The 18,121-nt window shown below is 44.1% G+C and overlaps 2 protein-coding genes, 1 long non-coding RNA gene and 1 pseudogene across 5 annotated transcripts; all 4 read left to right on the forward strand.

The window, feature by feature from the left end:
- The first annotated feature begins 4,606 nt into the window (after positions 1 to 4,606).
- Positions 4,607 to 4,988, forward strand: LOC103651507 (protein transport protein Sec61 subunit beta). Its single transcript, XM_008677152.2, has one exon. It carries the CDS (start codon positions 4,607 to 4,609, stop codon positions 4,850 to 4,852), a length of 246 nt encoding a protein of 81 aa, XP_008675374.1. The 3' UTR covers positions 4,853 to 4,988.
- Positions 4,989 to 8,482: 3,494 nt separating this feature from the next.
- Positions 8,483 to 10,778, forward strand: LOC103651508 (E3 ubiquitin-protein ligase AIRP2). Its single transcript, XM_020551190.2, has 4 exons — positions 8,483 to 8,841; positions 9,390 to 9,552; positions 9,661 to 9,734; positions 10,429 to 10,778. The coding sequence occupies exons 1-4, from the start codon at positions 8,753 to 8,755 to the stop codon at positions 10,436 to 10,438; spliced, it is 336 nt and encodes a 111-aa protein (XP_020406779.1). The 5' UTR covers positions 8,483 to 8,752; the 3' UTR covers positions 10,439 to 10,778.
- A 7-nt stretch (positions 10,779 to 10,785) lies between these two features.
- On the forward strand, positions 10,786 to 12,324 carry LOC109945346 (uncharacterized). 2 transcript variants are annotated; one of them, XR_002268498.1, is made up of 4 exons: positions 10,786 to 10,997; positions 11,576 to 11,711; positions 11,792 to 11,823; positions 12,071 to 12,324. It is a non-coding gene; the product is annotated as an uncharacterized lncRNA (long non-coding RNA). The 2 variants fall into 2 exon arrangements; XR_002750367.1 differs by having other exon boundaries at positions 11,796 to 11,823.
- A 162-nt stretch (positions 12,325 to 12,486) lies between these two features.
- Positions 12,487 to 16,783, forward strand: LOC103651509 (acyl transferase pseudogene; annotated as a pseudogene). The gene is made up of 9 exons (NR_163430.1): positions 12,487 to 12,701; positions 12,804 to 13,540; positions 13,628 to 13,684; positions 13,903 to 13,999; positions 14,214 to 14,407; positions 14,933 to 15,382; positions 15,636 to 15,816; positions 16,275 to 16,396; positions 16,594 to 16,783. The product of NR_163430.1 is annotated as an acyl transferase pseudogene (transcript).
- Positions 16,784 to 18,121: the final 1,338 nt, after the last annotated feature.

The following is an 18,121-nucleotide window of genomic DNA, read 5'->3' on the forward strand; positions in this document are numbered from 1 at the left end:
GATGGTGTCATCCTGATGGACCCTTCCGTGAGTTGAGTAGGAGAGGCCGGAACAAATCAAAGGTATAGGTGCCCAAACGGGCGGCCCGGCATGGGTCCGTTAGGCCTGACAGATAAACGGGTCGTGCCCGGTCGGCCTGCGTGCCGCAGACGCGTCTTGGTAGCCGTGCCGGGCTGGCCCGTTTAATTTACCCATGTTCAGAAAAATTGCAAAAAAAACTGTGTGTGATGGGGTTTTGAACCCACAACCTCCCTCTACAAGGAGGAAAGCGCTATATATAACAAACTAACCAGTGGAACTCTAGTGCATTTGTTATAAATAGCAAATATAAAATCTAAATATATATATATATACTATGTTTTATAAAATAAAAAAAAAATATAATCGTGCCGGGCCGGGCCGGCACTACGGGCCGGGCCGGCACTACGGGCCGAGGCAACGGCCCAAGCACGGCACGTCTGTCGTGCCGGGCCCGGCCCGACACTATTAAATGGGCCGTGCTTCGGGCCGGCCCGTCAAACACGGCCTATTTGGCCATCTATAATCAAAGGATAGACGAAAGGGACCATACCTTACTAATTTAGATCTTGATGTGTTTGCTGCACCTCAAAGCAAATTATGTTTCTACAACCATAGTTTCATAGATAGCAGTATATTGAAAACTACGTTTTAGAAACTTTTACATGTTTTATAAACATTATGGTTTATGATATTGTTTCCAAACAGTTGGGTGCCGTTTAATTCACATATTGGTAACGTAATAGGTAATCGATAACGTTATATTATGTTTGTTTAAGTTCAATCGTAATCAATACCACACTATAAATGGATACTGGCTTATTTAAACTTGTTACCAGCGTACTCGGGTGTGAATCATTACCATTACCATTTATGTTACGTTACATTTCGTGAACCAAACGGCACCTTGGTACCTTCAATAGAACCAAATCTCTACTACTACTTATGTTTCTAATGTAGGCGTTCACAGCATGGTTCTGCCGATCTCTCCCACGCACTGACGCACGCGCATGGAAAGCCTTCCCCGCCGCCCCCGATCTCGCCCCTCGCGGATCTCGCGCCAGCCCCCGCCTGCCCTTCCCCCGCCGCCCCGCCACGGATCTCGCCCCCGCGGATCTCGCGCTAGCCACAACCGCGCACCCTCCCACGCGCGATGGAAGCAGCCCGCCATGCCCCTCCACAACCACGCATCACCGTCCCCCGCGCCATCCTGGGCACGGCGCCCCACGCGGGGCCTCAACGAAGAGGGGCTCGGCGGAGGCCGCGGAGGGGAGCGTCGAGAAGGAGATGAGCAGCGCGCGGGAGGAGGAGAAGGAGAGCGACGCGGAGATGAGGAGCGACGAGAGCATCCCTTCCCCACCGCCCCTCGTCCGCGTCGGCCGCCGCCGAGCCCATTTCAAACCCGGAGCCGAGGAAGCGTCCGTTCCCATGGCCGCTGGGCTCGGTGGCTTCAAGAATCCTCGAATAGTCGAGGTAATCGGCCATGTCGTCGCCGACGGCCTGCGAGTCGAGCAGCGCGGCAGCTCGGCGTCCCTGGCACGGCGCACGGCGGCGTCCTCGGGGAAGTTGAGCTTGGTGCGGCGTCCTCCGGTGTCTGCCTGCCTGGCTCATGCTCCTCGACGTCGCCCCCGCCCCCATCCTCTGCCTGCCTGGCACTTCCTCCACCCCCTGGTCCACACGCTCGAGCATGCGCCGCCCTAGGGGATCCGCCACTGCCTCCCCCTCTTCCTCGGCCGTGGCGGTGAGCGTGGCGCCGGCCCAAGTGTAGATCTCGAGGCAGCGACGAAGCTTGAAGCCCACACGCCCCTCGAGGTATGGCTAAGACATATTGTTCCCGCACGCTCTCCTCGTTGTCCATCCATGGCGCCAAGCTGAGGTATATATATTAAGAGGGGCCCAAAGTGATTTGTATTATTTAGCCCTACTTGTAATCCAATTCCCTCCATTAGTTTCTTCTAGCTCCTCCAATTTGTTGTGGATGCAAAACCTTCCCAAGTGGTCATGTTAGGCGCATTTGTCACTTTCAGAAATGTTTCGTTGGGGTCTAGAAATTAGCCAGTGAGAACCAAGCAGCCTTTTATCAGTTGAGTAAAGATGGTACCAAAAAATGTCCTGATCAAAACAATGCTCAAGAACCAGGTCGCTCGGTAGGTTAGTCATGCCCTTATCCTCCTCTCGCAAATCGTGATCCGCATTTGTAACCATAATGGTGGACATGATAGAATTGTTCTATAGGATGCCCTGGCCATATAATCTCACTGTTGTGCCTTTTTATTGCCGATGGCAGAAGATAAGAATCACTCAAACCATGCCTTTTATTTTCCTGTACAACAGTTGGAATTGAGTTCGTATAATGTTTTTTTTCTATAGTATGTTGTGAAACAAAAACACATGTATGTTCTATTCTCTGTTATGTTCTGGCTATTGAGTCTATGTAGGATCTTCCTGCTGCTATGGGAAAGAGAGGGGTGAAGCTTGGCAAGGCATCCTATCAAGAGCTGACAGGGGTAAAGAAGCCAAAGTTGGATTAGCAGGGCATGCTTCACTAGCCTGTTATTTTGCTCTACCCATATGGCATGCCGAGTGACTTCATTGAGGGTTTGGCTTATGAAGATACTCTCTCGCCCCACCCCTCCTTAATTACATGATGCTTTTTTGGTCGAGTTAAAATGTGTAGATGTTCAAGTACCTATACGGAATTTATTGTAATGGTATCCTTAACAAACATGTTCTCAGAAACTTCTTCACCATTACACTGGAATGAGAACCACACTTACACTAGGGAGCTTGTCGAACGAACCTGGACGTCGGGCGAGTGCAAGGTGCAGGGTCAGCTCCGAGGGCAAGGCACCATGGCTTGATGCACCGCTAAACGCAGCAGCAATGTAGGTAGAAGTTATTATATATGTATTATATGTTTTCTTATTGATCGCCGTTTATGCTTGTCTCTTGAAGTAACATGTAGCACATGGAGAGCATGAATTAAATCAAGAGTTTAATTTGATGCAATTGCCAGGGAGGATTTTGATGTATCTAAGATACCTATAGATGTTTTGTGGCTTAGTAGCTTGGCGTTGCTTTGGTTTAATTTGTGATTGTGTATTAATGCTTTTGTACCTACTCTGAGCGGTTACGAGGACGAGAGGGAGAACAGCGGATTCATCACCGCCAGGTGTCAGGTGAGGTGCGTGCGCATACATCCATCCACCGCCCTTCACCCGCTCTTCTTTGCGAGGTTTGTTTTGGTTAGATCACTCTTTGTATTGTTCTTCTGTCTATTGGACATGTCTTGCCTCTTCGAATTCCATTCTGCCTATCTTACCTCTTCGAATTCCTGCGTTTAGGGTACATGTTTCATCCAGATCTGACCCCTATATATGGTTGCCTTGTTTTACTTGTGCGCTGCTGATGCATGCTTATGCCAGCCCTGTAATTGTGCCTAAGCTCCAGAACATAGATCAGATACGTTTAGGACTCGTAATGGATCGTGGCTAAATATGGGGTTAGTTGCTCCGTGGAGCAAACCGGATGTGATCCATAGAACCAAATGAGTACTCCAGAAGCACCGGTCTGTCCATACATGTAATCCAGCTTCAACCCAGTGCTCCAATGGATCGGCTGGGTCTATTGTATGATGAGCTAGCGGTGTGGCGCTACATGCTCCGATCGAAGCCATCTGCCGGCCTGGGTCCATTGTTGATTGGATGTAGCAATTTGCCCACATAATTGTCTTTATAGATTTCTAAGAGCTGTTGCCTTCCTGCAATACCTTGAGCGATTGTTTATACACATGCTTTATGGTTTTTAACCACACAAGTAGAACAATCGAATTGAGAATTGAACTGACGAATACATATTTTCTTGGCTATGCCGCAGTTCCATGGATTGTCAAAGCTTAACCAGCAAGAACCTGATGCTGTGCAAGGCAACAACCTTTGAACACAAGTCCACAAACTACAAAAAACAACAATGATTTGCCATTAGTGTAAGATCACAAACTGAAAAACAGAACACAACTAAGGTTCACCAACACATAATTCTTTTCTCACGAACACTAATATACTAACAAACACAGTTATTGCACTGCATTCATCAGTAACGAGACTATATTTTGCATAATTATTTTGGAGATAAATATTCGTCAGCCTGGAGAATGCAAGGGATCCTTGATGTTCACATGCTGTCAACTAGCATCACAATCTTTAAAAGATATTTGAGATCCTCTACTTCTCACGGATGCAACTTACTAGGTTGCTCCTCATTCAATGCAAATTGGATCACCTTTCTTTTCTCCTCCTGCCAGTAAGCATACACATGTTATCATCACCGACGAATGTAGGATCTGTGTGACTTTGTAAGCATAAGAAAGCAAAATGATTGCTTTTTTTGTTTCATCATGAACGACCAACTGCATCAATGCTACATGCTGTAGGTATTTCTTAGCTATATTTCAAAAATATGGAATATCAAATATGTGATACTCGCTATTGGCAGCCAACATCATGTTGTGTTCTCACAGTTGTAGTAGTGAATGCAAATATTGTAATCTGAACCCCTTTCACTGTCATGCAGAGTGTGTTAAGACAAGATGGTGGCGAATGGCGACACACCTGCTAGAGGGAGTATGGCGGCAGCTGCAAGCCTGCGCAGGCGTAGGACCACAAGCGCTGCTGCTGCTGGCGGAGGTGGTGCCAGCTCGATGCTCCAGTTCTACACCGATGAGGCTGCGGGCCGCAAAATGTCACCAAACACCGTTCTGATCATGGGCATTGGGTTCATAGCTATTGTCGCTATGCTCCATGTTTTTGGGAAGCTGTACCGCACCTCCAACTAGGCTGGTACTTACCATAACCAAGAAAACAGAGGCCACCAAGAGAGGAGCCTTATAGAGCCATTTCAATGGATAGCAAGTGACTATCAGAGAGGAACCTTGTAGAGCGATTTCAATGGATAGCAAGTGACTATCAGATTGTGAAGTGTTATAGAAGTTTATCTATACAACTTGCAATGCTAAGGGCTATGATAAATCTCTGCGAGTCTTGTTTATGCTTCATATTTTTTGCATGTGCTTGCATATGCTACTTTCTATTTCTGTTGTCCTGATCTTGCCGTTCGATCCTTGTTTCTTACCTTTGGCAATCTGCCTAATGGGCAAACACTATTTCTCACTGATAGCCTTGCGCTTCCTGTTAGCAAAGTCGTTGTCACCTCTAGCAATCTTGACAACTCTCAGACTATTGCTAACTTTGTTCAATTCCATCATTAGAGATGGTAAAACACTATCATCCAACTCCCTCCCAATCTGCCTTCTATGTGCCATTTTCTCCATTATCATCTCTCTTAAGCCGTCAAATAGCTCATGAGGTAAGAGACTCCTCGGTGCCTTAATTTGGTTATTGAAACTCTCAGATGCATTTTTAGTTAGGTAGTCACATTTGCTATGTTCATAGAAGCCACTTCTATACCAAATCCTAGAATGATTTCTGTGAAGCCATGTTATAGCTTCTAGGCTATTATCTGCCATCTTTTGTAGGCGCCACTTGAATACGTCCTTTGTTTAGGACCTGAGTACAGTAAGGGCTTGTTCGGTTAGCTCTCAATCCATATGGATTGAGTGAAATTGGATGGGTTTAAATCCCAAGTAAGTTAAACTTCTTCTTAAAATTTTCCAATCTCATCCAATCCATGGGTAACAGGATTAACCGAACAAGGGGTAACAGGATTAACCGAACAAGGGGTAACAGGATTAACCGAACAAGGGCTAAAATGGCTGAGCGAGATCCGTGTATGCCGTCTGCCTCGATATCGTACCCGGATGACGTGCAACGCACGTTCTGATTGGGCGATCCGGCGCTGCGACACGAAGGGTAAATATCAAAAGAACACTGGACTGGTGGATTAACGTGCACGGGCAGTTTTCCCTTAACGAAGTGGGCTGGGCTCAGTTGCCCGGGGCAAGACCAGACGTGGCCCAGTTGCTAAGGGGAAATGGTGGGCCCATCTGTATCCATGTCACCGAAGCCCATTCTCTTCTTTCTGAAAACAGACAAACAGATAATTTTAAGAGCAAGTATAATCTTTACTATTCCTTAAGAGGCTAAGGATGGCGTCCACCACCACCCTCACCACGCGGCTCCGCCCTCCTCCCCCCGCTAATCACCGCGCCGACACGCCGCGCACGCGGCCCCATCTTCGTCCCCCACCCCCGCTAATCTCGCCGCAGCATCGATGGCTCCGCCCTCGCCCTCCCCCCTGTCCACGCCCACTGTCTTGGGGGTCCCGCATCGTCGCGACAATAGTGGTCAGCGTCACATTCGGCTGCCTGTGCGCGTTTCTCTACCCCACCGGCCTCTTCCCTCATGCCCCCGACTCCGCCAGCCATTGGCCCTGCTAGGTACAATACCCGTGTTTCCGCTTCTTTTGATTCCGTTCTGTTCGTTGGGGGAGGGCAAGAGATCCGAAGGTTTGGACGGGGATCGGTGAGTATTCCTTGTGGGTAGTGACGCAGTGTGGTTGGCTACCAGTACCCATCCGTGTAAATAGAATTCCTGTTGGATGAATGAATGCAATAGTAGCAATAGATGAATCGTAGACAAACAAGTTGTGGGGAACGTGGACAATTTGTAGTTTCCTGGATTAGATCAAACGAGAACAACAAAACTTTGACGGATGCTGGAAGGCTTCAATGATACAGTGGTAAATTCTTTCTTATAAAAATGAGGTAGCCAATTAGATCACGAGAGAATATGCTAGGTGTGCTTGTATATGACATAGGCTTAACAAACTTGATAAGCAAATCACTTAGAGAAACCAAACGATTTAGCTTAGTAGCTACATCCCAAATAGTGACCATTCCTTTCTTTGAAGCTCAAAGATTATCACTCTGTTGAAGAAGCCACAAATATTGCAATCATTTTGCTCAACGAGGACCGGCAGCCGCGCACCAGTCCGCTACCGCCACTCGCTACAAGGAAGCCTGGGCACGGAGAAGCATCGCGGTCGCCGCCCTGCTCCTCACGCTCGCCTACGTCGGGGGCTGCTCATGTTCTTGCTTGACGAGAGGCTATCCGGCTGCTCTATGGGCGGGGCGGCGGTGGGAGGACCGTGCCCGGCAGTGACGATGGCCTCCTCCGTCCGTTCGTCGGCCCTCCCCAACCCCAAGGACACGTCCCCTCACGTTTAACCTATATCGTTGTACCACAACGACCACTTTGTGTTTGAGCGTCTCTAGCTGGCCATGCGCGACGGATTTGAGCATCACGGGCTCGCGACCAGAATATAACCACATGTTCTGCTTGCTCATCGATGTGTCTAATTCAAAAGGGAAAGTCCTACAATGGTTGGGCATTCCTTTCCTGAATATTGTGTTTCTAGGTCTGTTGCATGCACATCTCCCAGCTATCCATCTTCTCATAGCTCTAGCATTTGGCACTCTCCATGCATCCTCATGTGAAATCACTCGTCTGTCCCTATCGCGACTGTGTGAAGGCGAACAGATCTTCATTGCTGTTCTTGGCCTGCTACAACATCACTTGGACAGGCGGATGGATCTTCACTACTATGGACACTGACTTCAACGATCGTGAGTTGAAAACTTGTGCTCTCACCGTGCCCGTCGCCATGGCCCTAAGCCCGTTTGAGGCTCGCAATTTATGTTCCGTGGCATCGCACGGGCATGTACCTAGTAAAACTATTATATGGTTAACAATTATAAACTATAGTAAAACAATGGTTTGGAGAAATAACATTTTCAAAGCCCTTCGATGACCCTTTCCAAGCATATGTCACGATTTGCCGTCCCATCCGGACGACAACCTCCGTAGACTGCCCTCAGCGCATCAACCACGTGTCCACGCGTAGCATCTCATAAGGCAATTATTAGTGCCAAATATCACTACTACTTATTAAGACGGTAAGAGTAGTCTGTCGTTCTGCCGTTCTGCCGTTCTGCCGTTCTGCGATCTTAGCCGTCCATTCTATCCTGTAAACAATCTCAACCGTCTGATCCCGACGTCCGATCCCGCACAGCCATCAGGCACGCAGCGTCCCGGCCGCTTGCCAAAAACCCTAATCTCCAGCACCCGCCGGCCACCGCTTGCCTCCTCTCCTCTCCAATTCCTCCACCTCCTCTCCAGCGTGGCTCGCGAGGCCCGCGCGCCGGTGCAGAAGACCTCAAACAGGGGCTGCATGTGCTCCGGGAACGGGGAGGATGGGTCCGGGGAGGGGGAGTCGTGCGCGGGCACATCCAGCGCGTGGAAGTACACCGCCGCGGCGTCGGGCCCCGAGCCGTGCAGGCGCGTGCGGACCTCCCTGAGGCGCGGCTCCGGCGCGGCAAAGTGGACAGGAAGCCCCCGCGATGTGAGGAGCAGGGACAGGTGCAACAGCTGGTTCAGGTGACCCTGCGCCCGGACGACACCGTCACGATGGCCACGGCGGCGGAATCCATCCGCCGGGCTGGGGGAGGCCTTGGATTGGATCTGTCGGCAGCTCGCGGCGCCGCAGAGACACCGTAGTACACGACGGCACATGCAGAGTCAGACTTCGAGGTGGGGCTGTACCTCGACACCATCTGGATGCCCGCTCCCACCCTCGGCATCTCTTCCTTCCATGTCGCCACCAAGCCCAGCTTCCATAGGTACGTCTCTCGTCCTCCAGGATCTTGTTCCCCTCGGCTCCCCTGTGGGGGTGTGGTTCGACTGGGCACCTAATAGGGTTCTTGGAGAGCGGCCGGTCCATGGCACAGCGGGGCGAGCTAGGGCGGCAGCTCCCGCTGAGAGGCCCCCTCAAAGCCCTAGAGGCAGACATCCACCACGCTAACGCCATGTAAGCATGGATACTACTCACTCCACCTTGGATTGTGCGCTATTTTGGGCAATTCCTCCTTTGCTTGCGCGTTTAATTAGATTTTTTTCGAATGACCACACACGCTGAAATTGGGGAAAGTGCGATGGAGGTATCCCAGTTTGGAAAAGGACGTAATTTGTCCTTGAGTAAGGAACCTTGTAGCGTGGACTCCTAGGGTTGGTAATTTAGTAAATTCACCCTTGTTAATCAACGAAATGAGTAATTTAGGGAGTTCACCTGCGGTTATGCTAGGGATTAGGGGGAAAACCCAATCGGTATGTTGGCCAGCAATAATCCATTGCATTTATGAACAATGCTGCTTTGCCCTAACGACTTTTCTCTATTAGGTCTCGTTTGGGTGCCCATGTATTGATATCAATCCGTGTGTTGGAGTGGTTTGGTGTGGAATTTAAACACTCCCAACACATGTGGATTGTGTTGGATTAAGGTGAATACATGGGCATCCAAAAGGTCTTGTGTATGTTTCACTGCTGCTGTGATGATTGGTTAGGTTGGACCAATTCCAGGGCAGATGCTATTCAGAGGAATTATGGTGGATCATGTGTGCAGATGAGGCTGTCGTTCAGCTCTCTAGCTCCATTGTTCTTGTACTTCATCCAATGGTTGGACTGCGGCTGCTGTTATGCCCTTCCCAGCTATTTAGGACTATTTCACATTCTCATATGCAAGGTAAAATTGCAGTATGTGGTTCTGAAATTTGGACCTTTTATATACATTTTTTCTATACAGGAGACCTGGGTTTCATGCATTAAAATCTGTTATGTTTTGTTTTCGCAGGTTTATGCTGATGGAGATAGCTCAGTGTCGACATATGAAAGGCGGGCAAGCCTTAGGGAATTCTATGGGGACTGGTAATTACCTCTCACAATTTTCATTATCTGTATGTGAATTTGGACAGGCTATGCAACTTGGATATGGATTTCGAGTCTAATTAAAGTGCTACATTTTAGTTATTTAATGTGTAGCCAATAAATTAATACTACAATGTATGCCCATGTGTTGGTATAACTTTTTGTTGGTATAGCTTTGCTTAGTGATATCTTGTTGTTGGTACTGGTATAAGAGATCAGAGTCATGCCCTTTCTGTCGAGGAAGCCTCAAAAGAATCCGCTCGACAGACCTTTGGGTGCTTACAAATTCCAACGATGTCATTGACCCTGCACATTTAGAAAAGGAAAACGTGAGGCATTTCTATAGCTACATTGATAGCTTGCCCCTAATACTTCCTGATAGCATTTTTTTCTACTACGAGTATCTACTATAACGCCGAGGCAACATACATCAAATGTGTAAATTGGGAAAAGCAGACGAAATCATGGTTTTCTTTTGTAGATGAACCCCCTCTCACTCTGACCACATGCATGTCTATTTACTCATAGGCTGCTAATGTAAACATTAATGCATCTGTCAATAAAGTTGTTAGGAGATATATTTATTAATATTGTCAAGTGAATGGCCTTTTTCAAAAAAAATCTACCGTGCCCACATCATGGTAGAAAAAGTCTCTTAGTTCTGATCCAGGTATCAACTTTTTGTTATTTCTAGGTTTGTGTGATTGAAGCAAGTGCATCTTGAATCTCAAGAAGGTGAACTGCAGAGGGCGGATGTTGTTGTCCATCTCAAAAGGGGTATTTCTATCATTGACCGTTCCTTACAAGCTTACTTTAACCTTACCTTTTTCAAATTCACTTGTTTGCATATTTTGATTTTCTGCTTCTATATAATTCGTGTTAGGAAAGGATACAACTAGAGACTACTCGATTATACAGGCAAGCTGGTGTCAACCCTTTAGCATGTTTCTTGAATTTTTGCCTCCTAAACCATAATGACTATTTTATTTTGTGCTTCATTCCTAAATAGGAATCCTTTTGTGTGATATTTGTTTTTTTCTGATATAGTACTCCCTCGCAAAATCGTGCAACGCTACCTGTATGGATTGGTCTTTACCCGCCAACAGACATGCCCATGCACCGGGTCTGCACTTTCCGCCCCGTGCACCAGCAAGCATCTACACTGCATCGGCATCAGGCTTGGTTTCGACGATGAGATCTTCGTCGTGAGCAACCTCACGAACACGTCCTCCCGATGACTTCCTTCATTTGAGGGAGATGGGGGTGAGTCTGAGTATTTACCTAAGTAGATAATTTTGGTATTGGGTATTGAATTGAATGATTAATCTATTGGATCCCTCTCGTCCATGTTTTTTTTTGCTATTGGGAATGATTTGAGTAATTTGTTGGAGATGCACTATACGTGTTCAGATATGGCTACATGCATAATAACTTGAAAGTGTTTTTATTCTAAAAAATAACTATACGTTGATTAATAATTTGTTGAGATCAAATTAGTATCCTTAACTCCAAATAGCTTGGTCTTCTGTGAAGTTGACCTATGGCCTTCCGTTCGTGCTTAAGGCAGGTAATCGTGTAGAAAGCTTTATTTTTTCCTAGGGTTAGATCATAGAACATTATTGCTCTACTGCTACTATTTCTTTTGCACTACGTTCCATCTACATCTAAAGATTTCTGTCATGAGTCACTGTATCACATGAAAATAAATGTGACGACGTTCCTATACTTTGACTGGCAGATGGTGTTTCTGAGTGATGATGAAGGTGCATCTGGTGAAACATGTTATTTGCCTTCATAGCGTTTGACATTTTCAAAAAAGTGTAAATTGGAAAGTCTTGCAGGTTTCTTTGGTGAATGATGGCCCTGTGACGATGCAAATCGACTCACCCTCACCGCAAGATGCTGCTCGGTCATGGTACATTGAAATATGGAGTGCACTGTACTGTAGGTAAATTGGTTCCAAATCTGTGCTCCCAGGTTAGTGGGCTCCTCTGCATTCAGTTAGTGGTTTTCATGTTCTTGGACGTTGTTCTAATATTGAAATGTCCTTGTTTTAGACAGTGATGACTCGTTGCATCCAATGTACAAGGTGATGTTTTTTTTACTTCTTGATAAATATCTATTATTACCATTTCAGATATTTTTCAGGCCAATCATGTTTCTGTGTATCTTGTAATGGCTTCATTCTTCAAGCATTTTACCTTATCAATCCATTCCTCGTTCTGCTGGTTTGTTAAATTGTGTTGGTTTCATGTGCTATCTGGAAAATGGTTCTCTACTTGTGCAAGCTCTGTACCATGGTTGATATGTGATGCTATTTTATTATCAAATTGCAGGTGTGTCAGGCTTTCTACTAAGGCTGTTGGAGTTCAAGATTATTATGGCTTGCTAAAAAGTATATTACTGTGGTATGATGGCCTCTGTCTGGTTTAGTAATCTTTATGTCAACTTCTGCAACATAACAATCGGGCCCAAGAAGCTGCTGAACAGGCAACACTTGCTCCTTCGATTGGGTCATCCATCGAGGCAGCTACTGGCGTTGTGTATAATATTACTCTGGTGGGAAGGACATCACTTTGCAAGAAGTGAACAAGGTGTCCTAGGTGCGTGTAGGATTCCTTAGAAATTCTTTATTGATTCTACAATGGTGTTTTAAGAGAAGTTATGAAACGTTGGGTGTCTCAAATAGAAGAACCAAATACATAGTTGTTTTAGATAGTTTTGACCATATGTATTCACCTCTTGCAGATTGTGACAAGCCTATCTAACCCATATGTGAACATAATTTTTGGTGTCGTCGTTGATGACCGTTACACTGGTGAGATACATGTGACAATCATTGCGACAGGATTTCCACAGTCCTTCCAGAAATCCCTTTTGGCGGATCCAAAGGGAGCACGTATAGTGGAATCCAAAGAGAAAGCAGCAACCCTCGCCCATAAAGCAGCAGCTGCTGCAGTTCAACCGGTCCTTGCTTCTGCTTGGTCTCGAAGACTCTTCTATTATCTATTATTCATGGGTTTGTTGTTCACATGAATCACATATAGCTATGACCTTTGCTGCATTTAGGTTGGTGCTATGCTCCAAGAATTAGAAAAGGAGATTGATGATGTGGATGCACAAATTCGAAATCTTTGACAACTGCTTGATAAGTAAGTCACTCCTATGTATGGATCTTTTTATGTCGTGTGCTTCTCAGTCAGTGCATTTTGTTGCCGAGTTCTACCTGATAGGGAAACTTGATGCTATTTTATGTTAATTTAAAATCGGTAGTAGCTCTGTTGCCCTGTCAAAACACAGTTCTGTGTCACGACCAATTTAGTTTTAATGTACTCTTATTTTTTTAGTGGCTGTTTTATGTCCATCATTTGTCTTGGACTTTGTTTTCCTTGTGATATATCAGCCGAGACACTTTTTTGAGTGTATTTATAAAAATCACAAAAAGTCATGTGTTTCTGTGATCTACTACCTCACCATATTTAGAGGATCATTTTATGAAATGCACTATTTCATAAACTCGTCATCCTTGTGGAGTCACTGCAAAAGCATGGTTGCAACTTCCTATTATTCTAAGGCCTGTTTGTTTCTATGACCAGCCAACATGCGACCGCGATTAAGCGAACGCGGCTCTGAGGCTGTGTTTTGGAAATCACCCAGTCATGTTCATTTTCTGATGTAGACACGTTCGTAATCGACTGTTTGGCAGGAATATTTTGCATTTTCCGCTGAAATGTTTCTTACAGTGTTTATATCTGCCTGCGCAATTGCACCTAGCAGTTGAGGAGTGCCTCTTTGGCTCTTTTCGCGTAAGCATTACAACGTTTACTACCTACATTCTTCATGTGTTTTCTTGGCTTACTCGATCGCGAAGTATTAATCTCTATTTCTGACAGATGGCTTGGCAAGATTATACTAGAGACTTGTATTTCTCAGATCCATATTTGGCTTAGGTATGATTCTTGTGTCACTGCTACATATATTTTTCCTAATTATTGGAGGTACTTCCATTTAGCCTTGCGGTAATATATTCCTATAACTGTATAGCATGCTGGATATAAGGTCAACTCTGATATTTGTTTCTCATATAGCAATAGTTAATTCAACTGAACTAAAAATGCTGCTCAAATACCTTTGCTTTTCTACACTGTGACCAAGCTTTTTTTTTCAGGTCTAGCATGCCAAATGGACAGCCAAAATGGCTTCTTTGTTTCATACCAAATTATCCTATGCTTATCTTCATGCTTACTATAGCGATCTATCTTCTTGTAAGTTGCCAACATCAAACCCATCTCATTACTTATTGGGGAAGAAAGTTGTTTCATTGAACAGTCATAAAAAGGATACTCATTTCATTATCTAAGGGTGTTTGGTTTAAATAATAAATCCATTCTAGAATGAGGTGGTGCATCATCATGAGTTCATTCTACAAATTTGGTTTAAATAATAAGCCTTTTTTTGCTTGTTTATGTGAATCCCAAGGCGTGGAAGGAGTCGAACTGGGGAACAAGAGAGAAGGACCCCGCTAGCCCCATCCTTGGTGGGAGGAAGAAGCTAGCACCACCATTGCAGCAGGAGGAGGTGGTGGATCCAAGCCTACGCGACGGGTTCAGAGCGAAGGCGCTCCTCGGTAGACAAGACACCAGCATCACTGATACCTGCTCCCTGTCCTGACGGTAACAGCCATGTCCAGCCACTTTCTTGTCAAATGCATCCATCTCTTTTGCTTTAGCAATTAGCATGGGCCCTTCTCAATTTTTGATGGAGCAGTTGGCGTTTGGGAATAGCACCAATGATTATTATCTTTCCTAGAGCAAATTGGCAGTTGATAGCCATGAGATTTCAGCGTTACTAAGACATTAATTAGTGTAATCTAGATGGAAACTTTCCTTGCATTATTTTTCAGCTGTAACTTACCACAAGATTAAGTGGTTTTGGGATTATTTATTTCTCAAGACCAGTTTATTAATTAGTTTCATTATATTCTTATCAACATGCTCTCTCTCATGAGACATTGATTAGTGTATTATGTATTCTGGATGATGTGTGTTGTGCCATACCATGTATTTGTTCTGAAGAACAGTTAATTCATTAGCTATTTGGGCTATTATTTCTAGAATATGGTTGCTTAGATCTTCCAACTTATAGTGTGTTTGTAGCTTCTATAGAAATATATTCAATGTGTGTTCACATATTTTTAGAGATTTGGACACCTTACAAAGGGTAAGGATTACGAGGATCCACCAGACTCTGCATCGGCGTGCCCGCGGGCTAGATGGCCATCAAGGAGACACTACTGATGGAGGCGCCATCTTTGGTAGCTGAGGACAAATTAGAGTTTGTCTTCCGGTGCAGTTTATACCTTTTCCAAATTTACTGCATCACCGTTTATTGCTTTTCAACATGTGAGATTGTGATTGCAGTGTTAAACTATTCATATTCTGCTTGCTTTTTGCATATTGCATCACCGTCCTTTTTTTGGAGTGACTGCATTCTATGGATATTTAGGATCATCATGATCTCATATTTGGAGAGTTCTAATTTCATATTTGAGTAGGAATTTTGGATCGAGAATAACAAGGGAGGTTTATGGAGAGAGTATCGAACACAGAGAGAGATGATCGGAGGTACTGGAGCCACCTATCCACAAGGTACTTTGTTTTTGTTTTCATTTTTCCGTAGTAAATGTACTCATTAGAAGGAGCGTGATGGTCTAACTAAAAACAGTTATTTGAGTAGGAATTTTCTTATGTTCTTCAACAAGACAATAATCTGATCTTATACTCGTTATTATTTTTCGGTGAACATTTAATGTATTTCTTTTGTTAATGAATTGGTTGTTGGTACATAACTAAAGTGCCATGTTTATATTTTAGATTTCACGTTGTTGCCTATCTTAAGCAGATTTGGTGACTAGAGGTAGGTTGGAGATTGATTTCTGCTTTCCTGCTGGTTCATACAACCTATTCTTCTGACTCCATTTGGGTCGATCGCATAAGCTGATGGGCCACAAAGGATGTTGTTTTGAGAATATCCATGGTTGGGACATCAAATGGACACAGTTGGGACATCAAGTTTAGACGAGGTGACGAAACTCAAGCTCTCTATGATGCAGTTTGATCGTACGCATACAAAAGACACATTGTGTGTTGATTCAATCCGTATATACCCAAACATCACGGATATGAGGATTGAGAGAATCGACCAAGTATTAAGAGTGTAGTCAAATAATTATTATATTCCTAATATGTTATCGTCTTTATTTTAAATGTCATTTTAGTTCATTTGTTCGCTTGGAATGTTTCACATACAACATGCTTAGAAGTATTACTACTATTTAAATGAGGTTTATTCACATGTGGGGGTAAGAGTTGTTGTTACCTGATGCTTAGTAGCTCTATGTGCTCAGTTGATTGCAGCTTCAAGTGGATCAAGCCATAGTATGGTAGTTCATGCATATAGAGTGCAAAAACTATTGTATTTACATTTTTCAAGTTGACTTCCATGACACATTAGTAGGACATAAAGTTCCTTCCATGACAGACTTTTGGTTTCACAATGGCTACAATGAATGGATCAGAAAGTGTATTTACAACGTGCAAGGGTGACAAGAATATGAACACTCTAATGCACCACCCTTTTAGTAACTGGGCTGATACAGTGAGGTACGTTATCTAAATGCCACACTTTAGGTAATCCAAGTTCAACAAATAAAAAATCTTGAAGTTTATATCTATTTTTTCTTTATTGATGCATAATATATTCTCCAATGAGGCAACGATATAGACACTTAGACTATTTTGATGTACCCTGTTGTGCACACTTCATCTCATCGATTTTTTTCTCATTTGTGTTGCTACAGTCGCTATTTCACAAGATCGTCATGGCCAGACGTGAACCTGAAGCTAAAGCTGACTTCCAGCCAATCCAACTAGCAGCTGCAGGCGGGGAGTGGATGCGCCTGCTAGATGAGTGCTAGCTTTGCGTATACGCTCGCTCGACAAACGTGTGTTGTTAACTATTGTATATAGTGTTATAATTACTGTCCTTTATTCCTGATGTTTGTTTTGTAGTTGAAACTCACATTGTTTTCTCATTTCCATCTCGATTTTGTATGCCGTGACCATGAAAGAACAAATGTTTTCCTATGGTTTCTAAAAATATAGCTCTCCATTGTTGTGATTGTGTACCGTCGCAACGTACGGGCAATGACCTATGAACAAAGAAAAACCGTAGCAACGCACGGACACCGTACTAGTTAATTTATAAGTCATATGTCATCGTAAACAATAAAAGGGTGTTCGGTTTGAGAAATCATTCTATCTAAGATGAAGTGATGTATCATAGTTTTATTCCTCAAATTTGGTAGAATTATTTTATTCCTAATATTTGTACTAACTAACTAATTATGAGAAATGAGATGATGATGAATCTACTCATTCTATTCCACAAACCAAACAAAAAAAAAATGAGAAGTGAGAAGATGATGGACTAGCTTATCCCTTAAACCAAACACCCTATAAGTGAACCTAGTAACTAGCGTACATCCAACGATGAAACTAAACAACAGGCTAGCCGTGTTGTGCACGCGGTTGGGATCCGAATTCTAATATCATCATTATCTTTAAATAATATCGGTAAAAATGTCATTTACATTGTGATGGAAGAAGGTTATGATATACTAACTCCGTTCTCGAATATTTGTCGTTCGCTAGTTTATTTTTATACTAAAATGTGATAAATAAAAAAAAACGAATGGAGTACGTTACAAGAAGAGTACATATATATGTATTCGGTGAAGGGTACATATATATAACAAGATTTGGTTTACACCTAGGGGGAAATAGGACGAAGGGCCTTCAAATATCAAAGAGCTCACCCACCTGAGTTCTAAGGTGCTATTCCTTAGATCTATGCAAACCTGAGTCGGGTCTGATCGGCATGTGTATTCTCCACAGACGTATTAGGTCGGTTTTTCGGGATTGGTCGGATTTAGGTCAAAAATCATGGTATACGTCTGGCCCATTAATTTTTGCAGGTAAAAAAATACAGCCCTCGCCTACTCATCATGTTGCTCGGGTTGGGATTTTTCTGGTGGGTTGGGTCGGGTGACCTATGCATATATCTACTCTTCTCCTCCACCACTCCACCTAGTCAACCACCCACCCATTTTCTCTCTTTTTGCTATTGGGTGAATCTCTAGTTTGACCCATATATTTTCCTAAAATTGGCCAAAGTTTTATGTTTTAAAAATATTTAAGATCGTAATGATGATCTTCTTTGTGCATCAAAAAATTGGCCAAAGTTTTATATTCTAAGGGGGTGTTTGGTTAGAGGGACTAAAGATTAGTCTCTAGTTTTTAGTCTCATTTAGTCCTTTTTTTGCCAAA

This window comes from Zea mays, chromosome 3 (genome assembly GCF_902167145.1).
Source record: "Zea mays cultivar B73 chromosome 3, Zm-B73-REFERENCE-NAM-5.0, whole genome shotgun sequence".
Taxonomy (NCBI): domain Eukaryota; kingdom Viridiplantae; phylum Streptophyta; class Magnoliopsida; order Poales; family Poaceae; genus Zea; species Zea mays.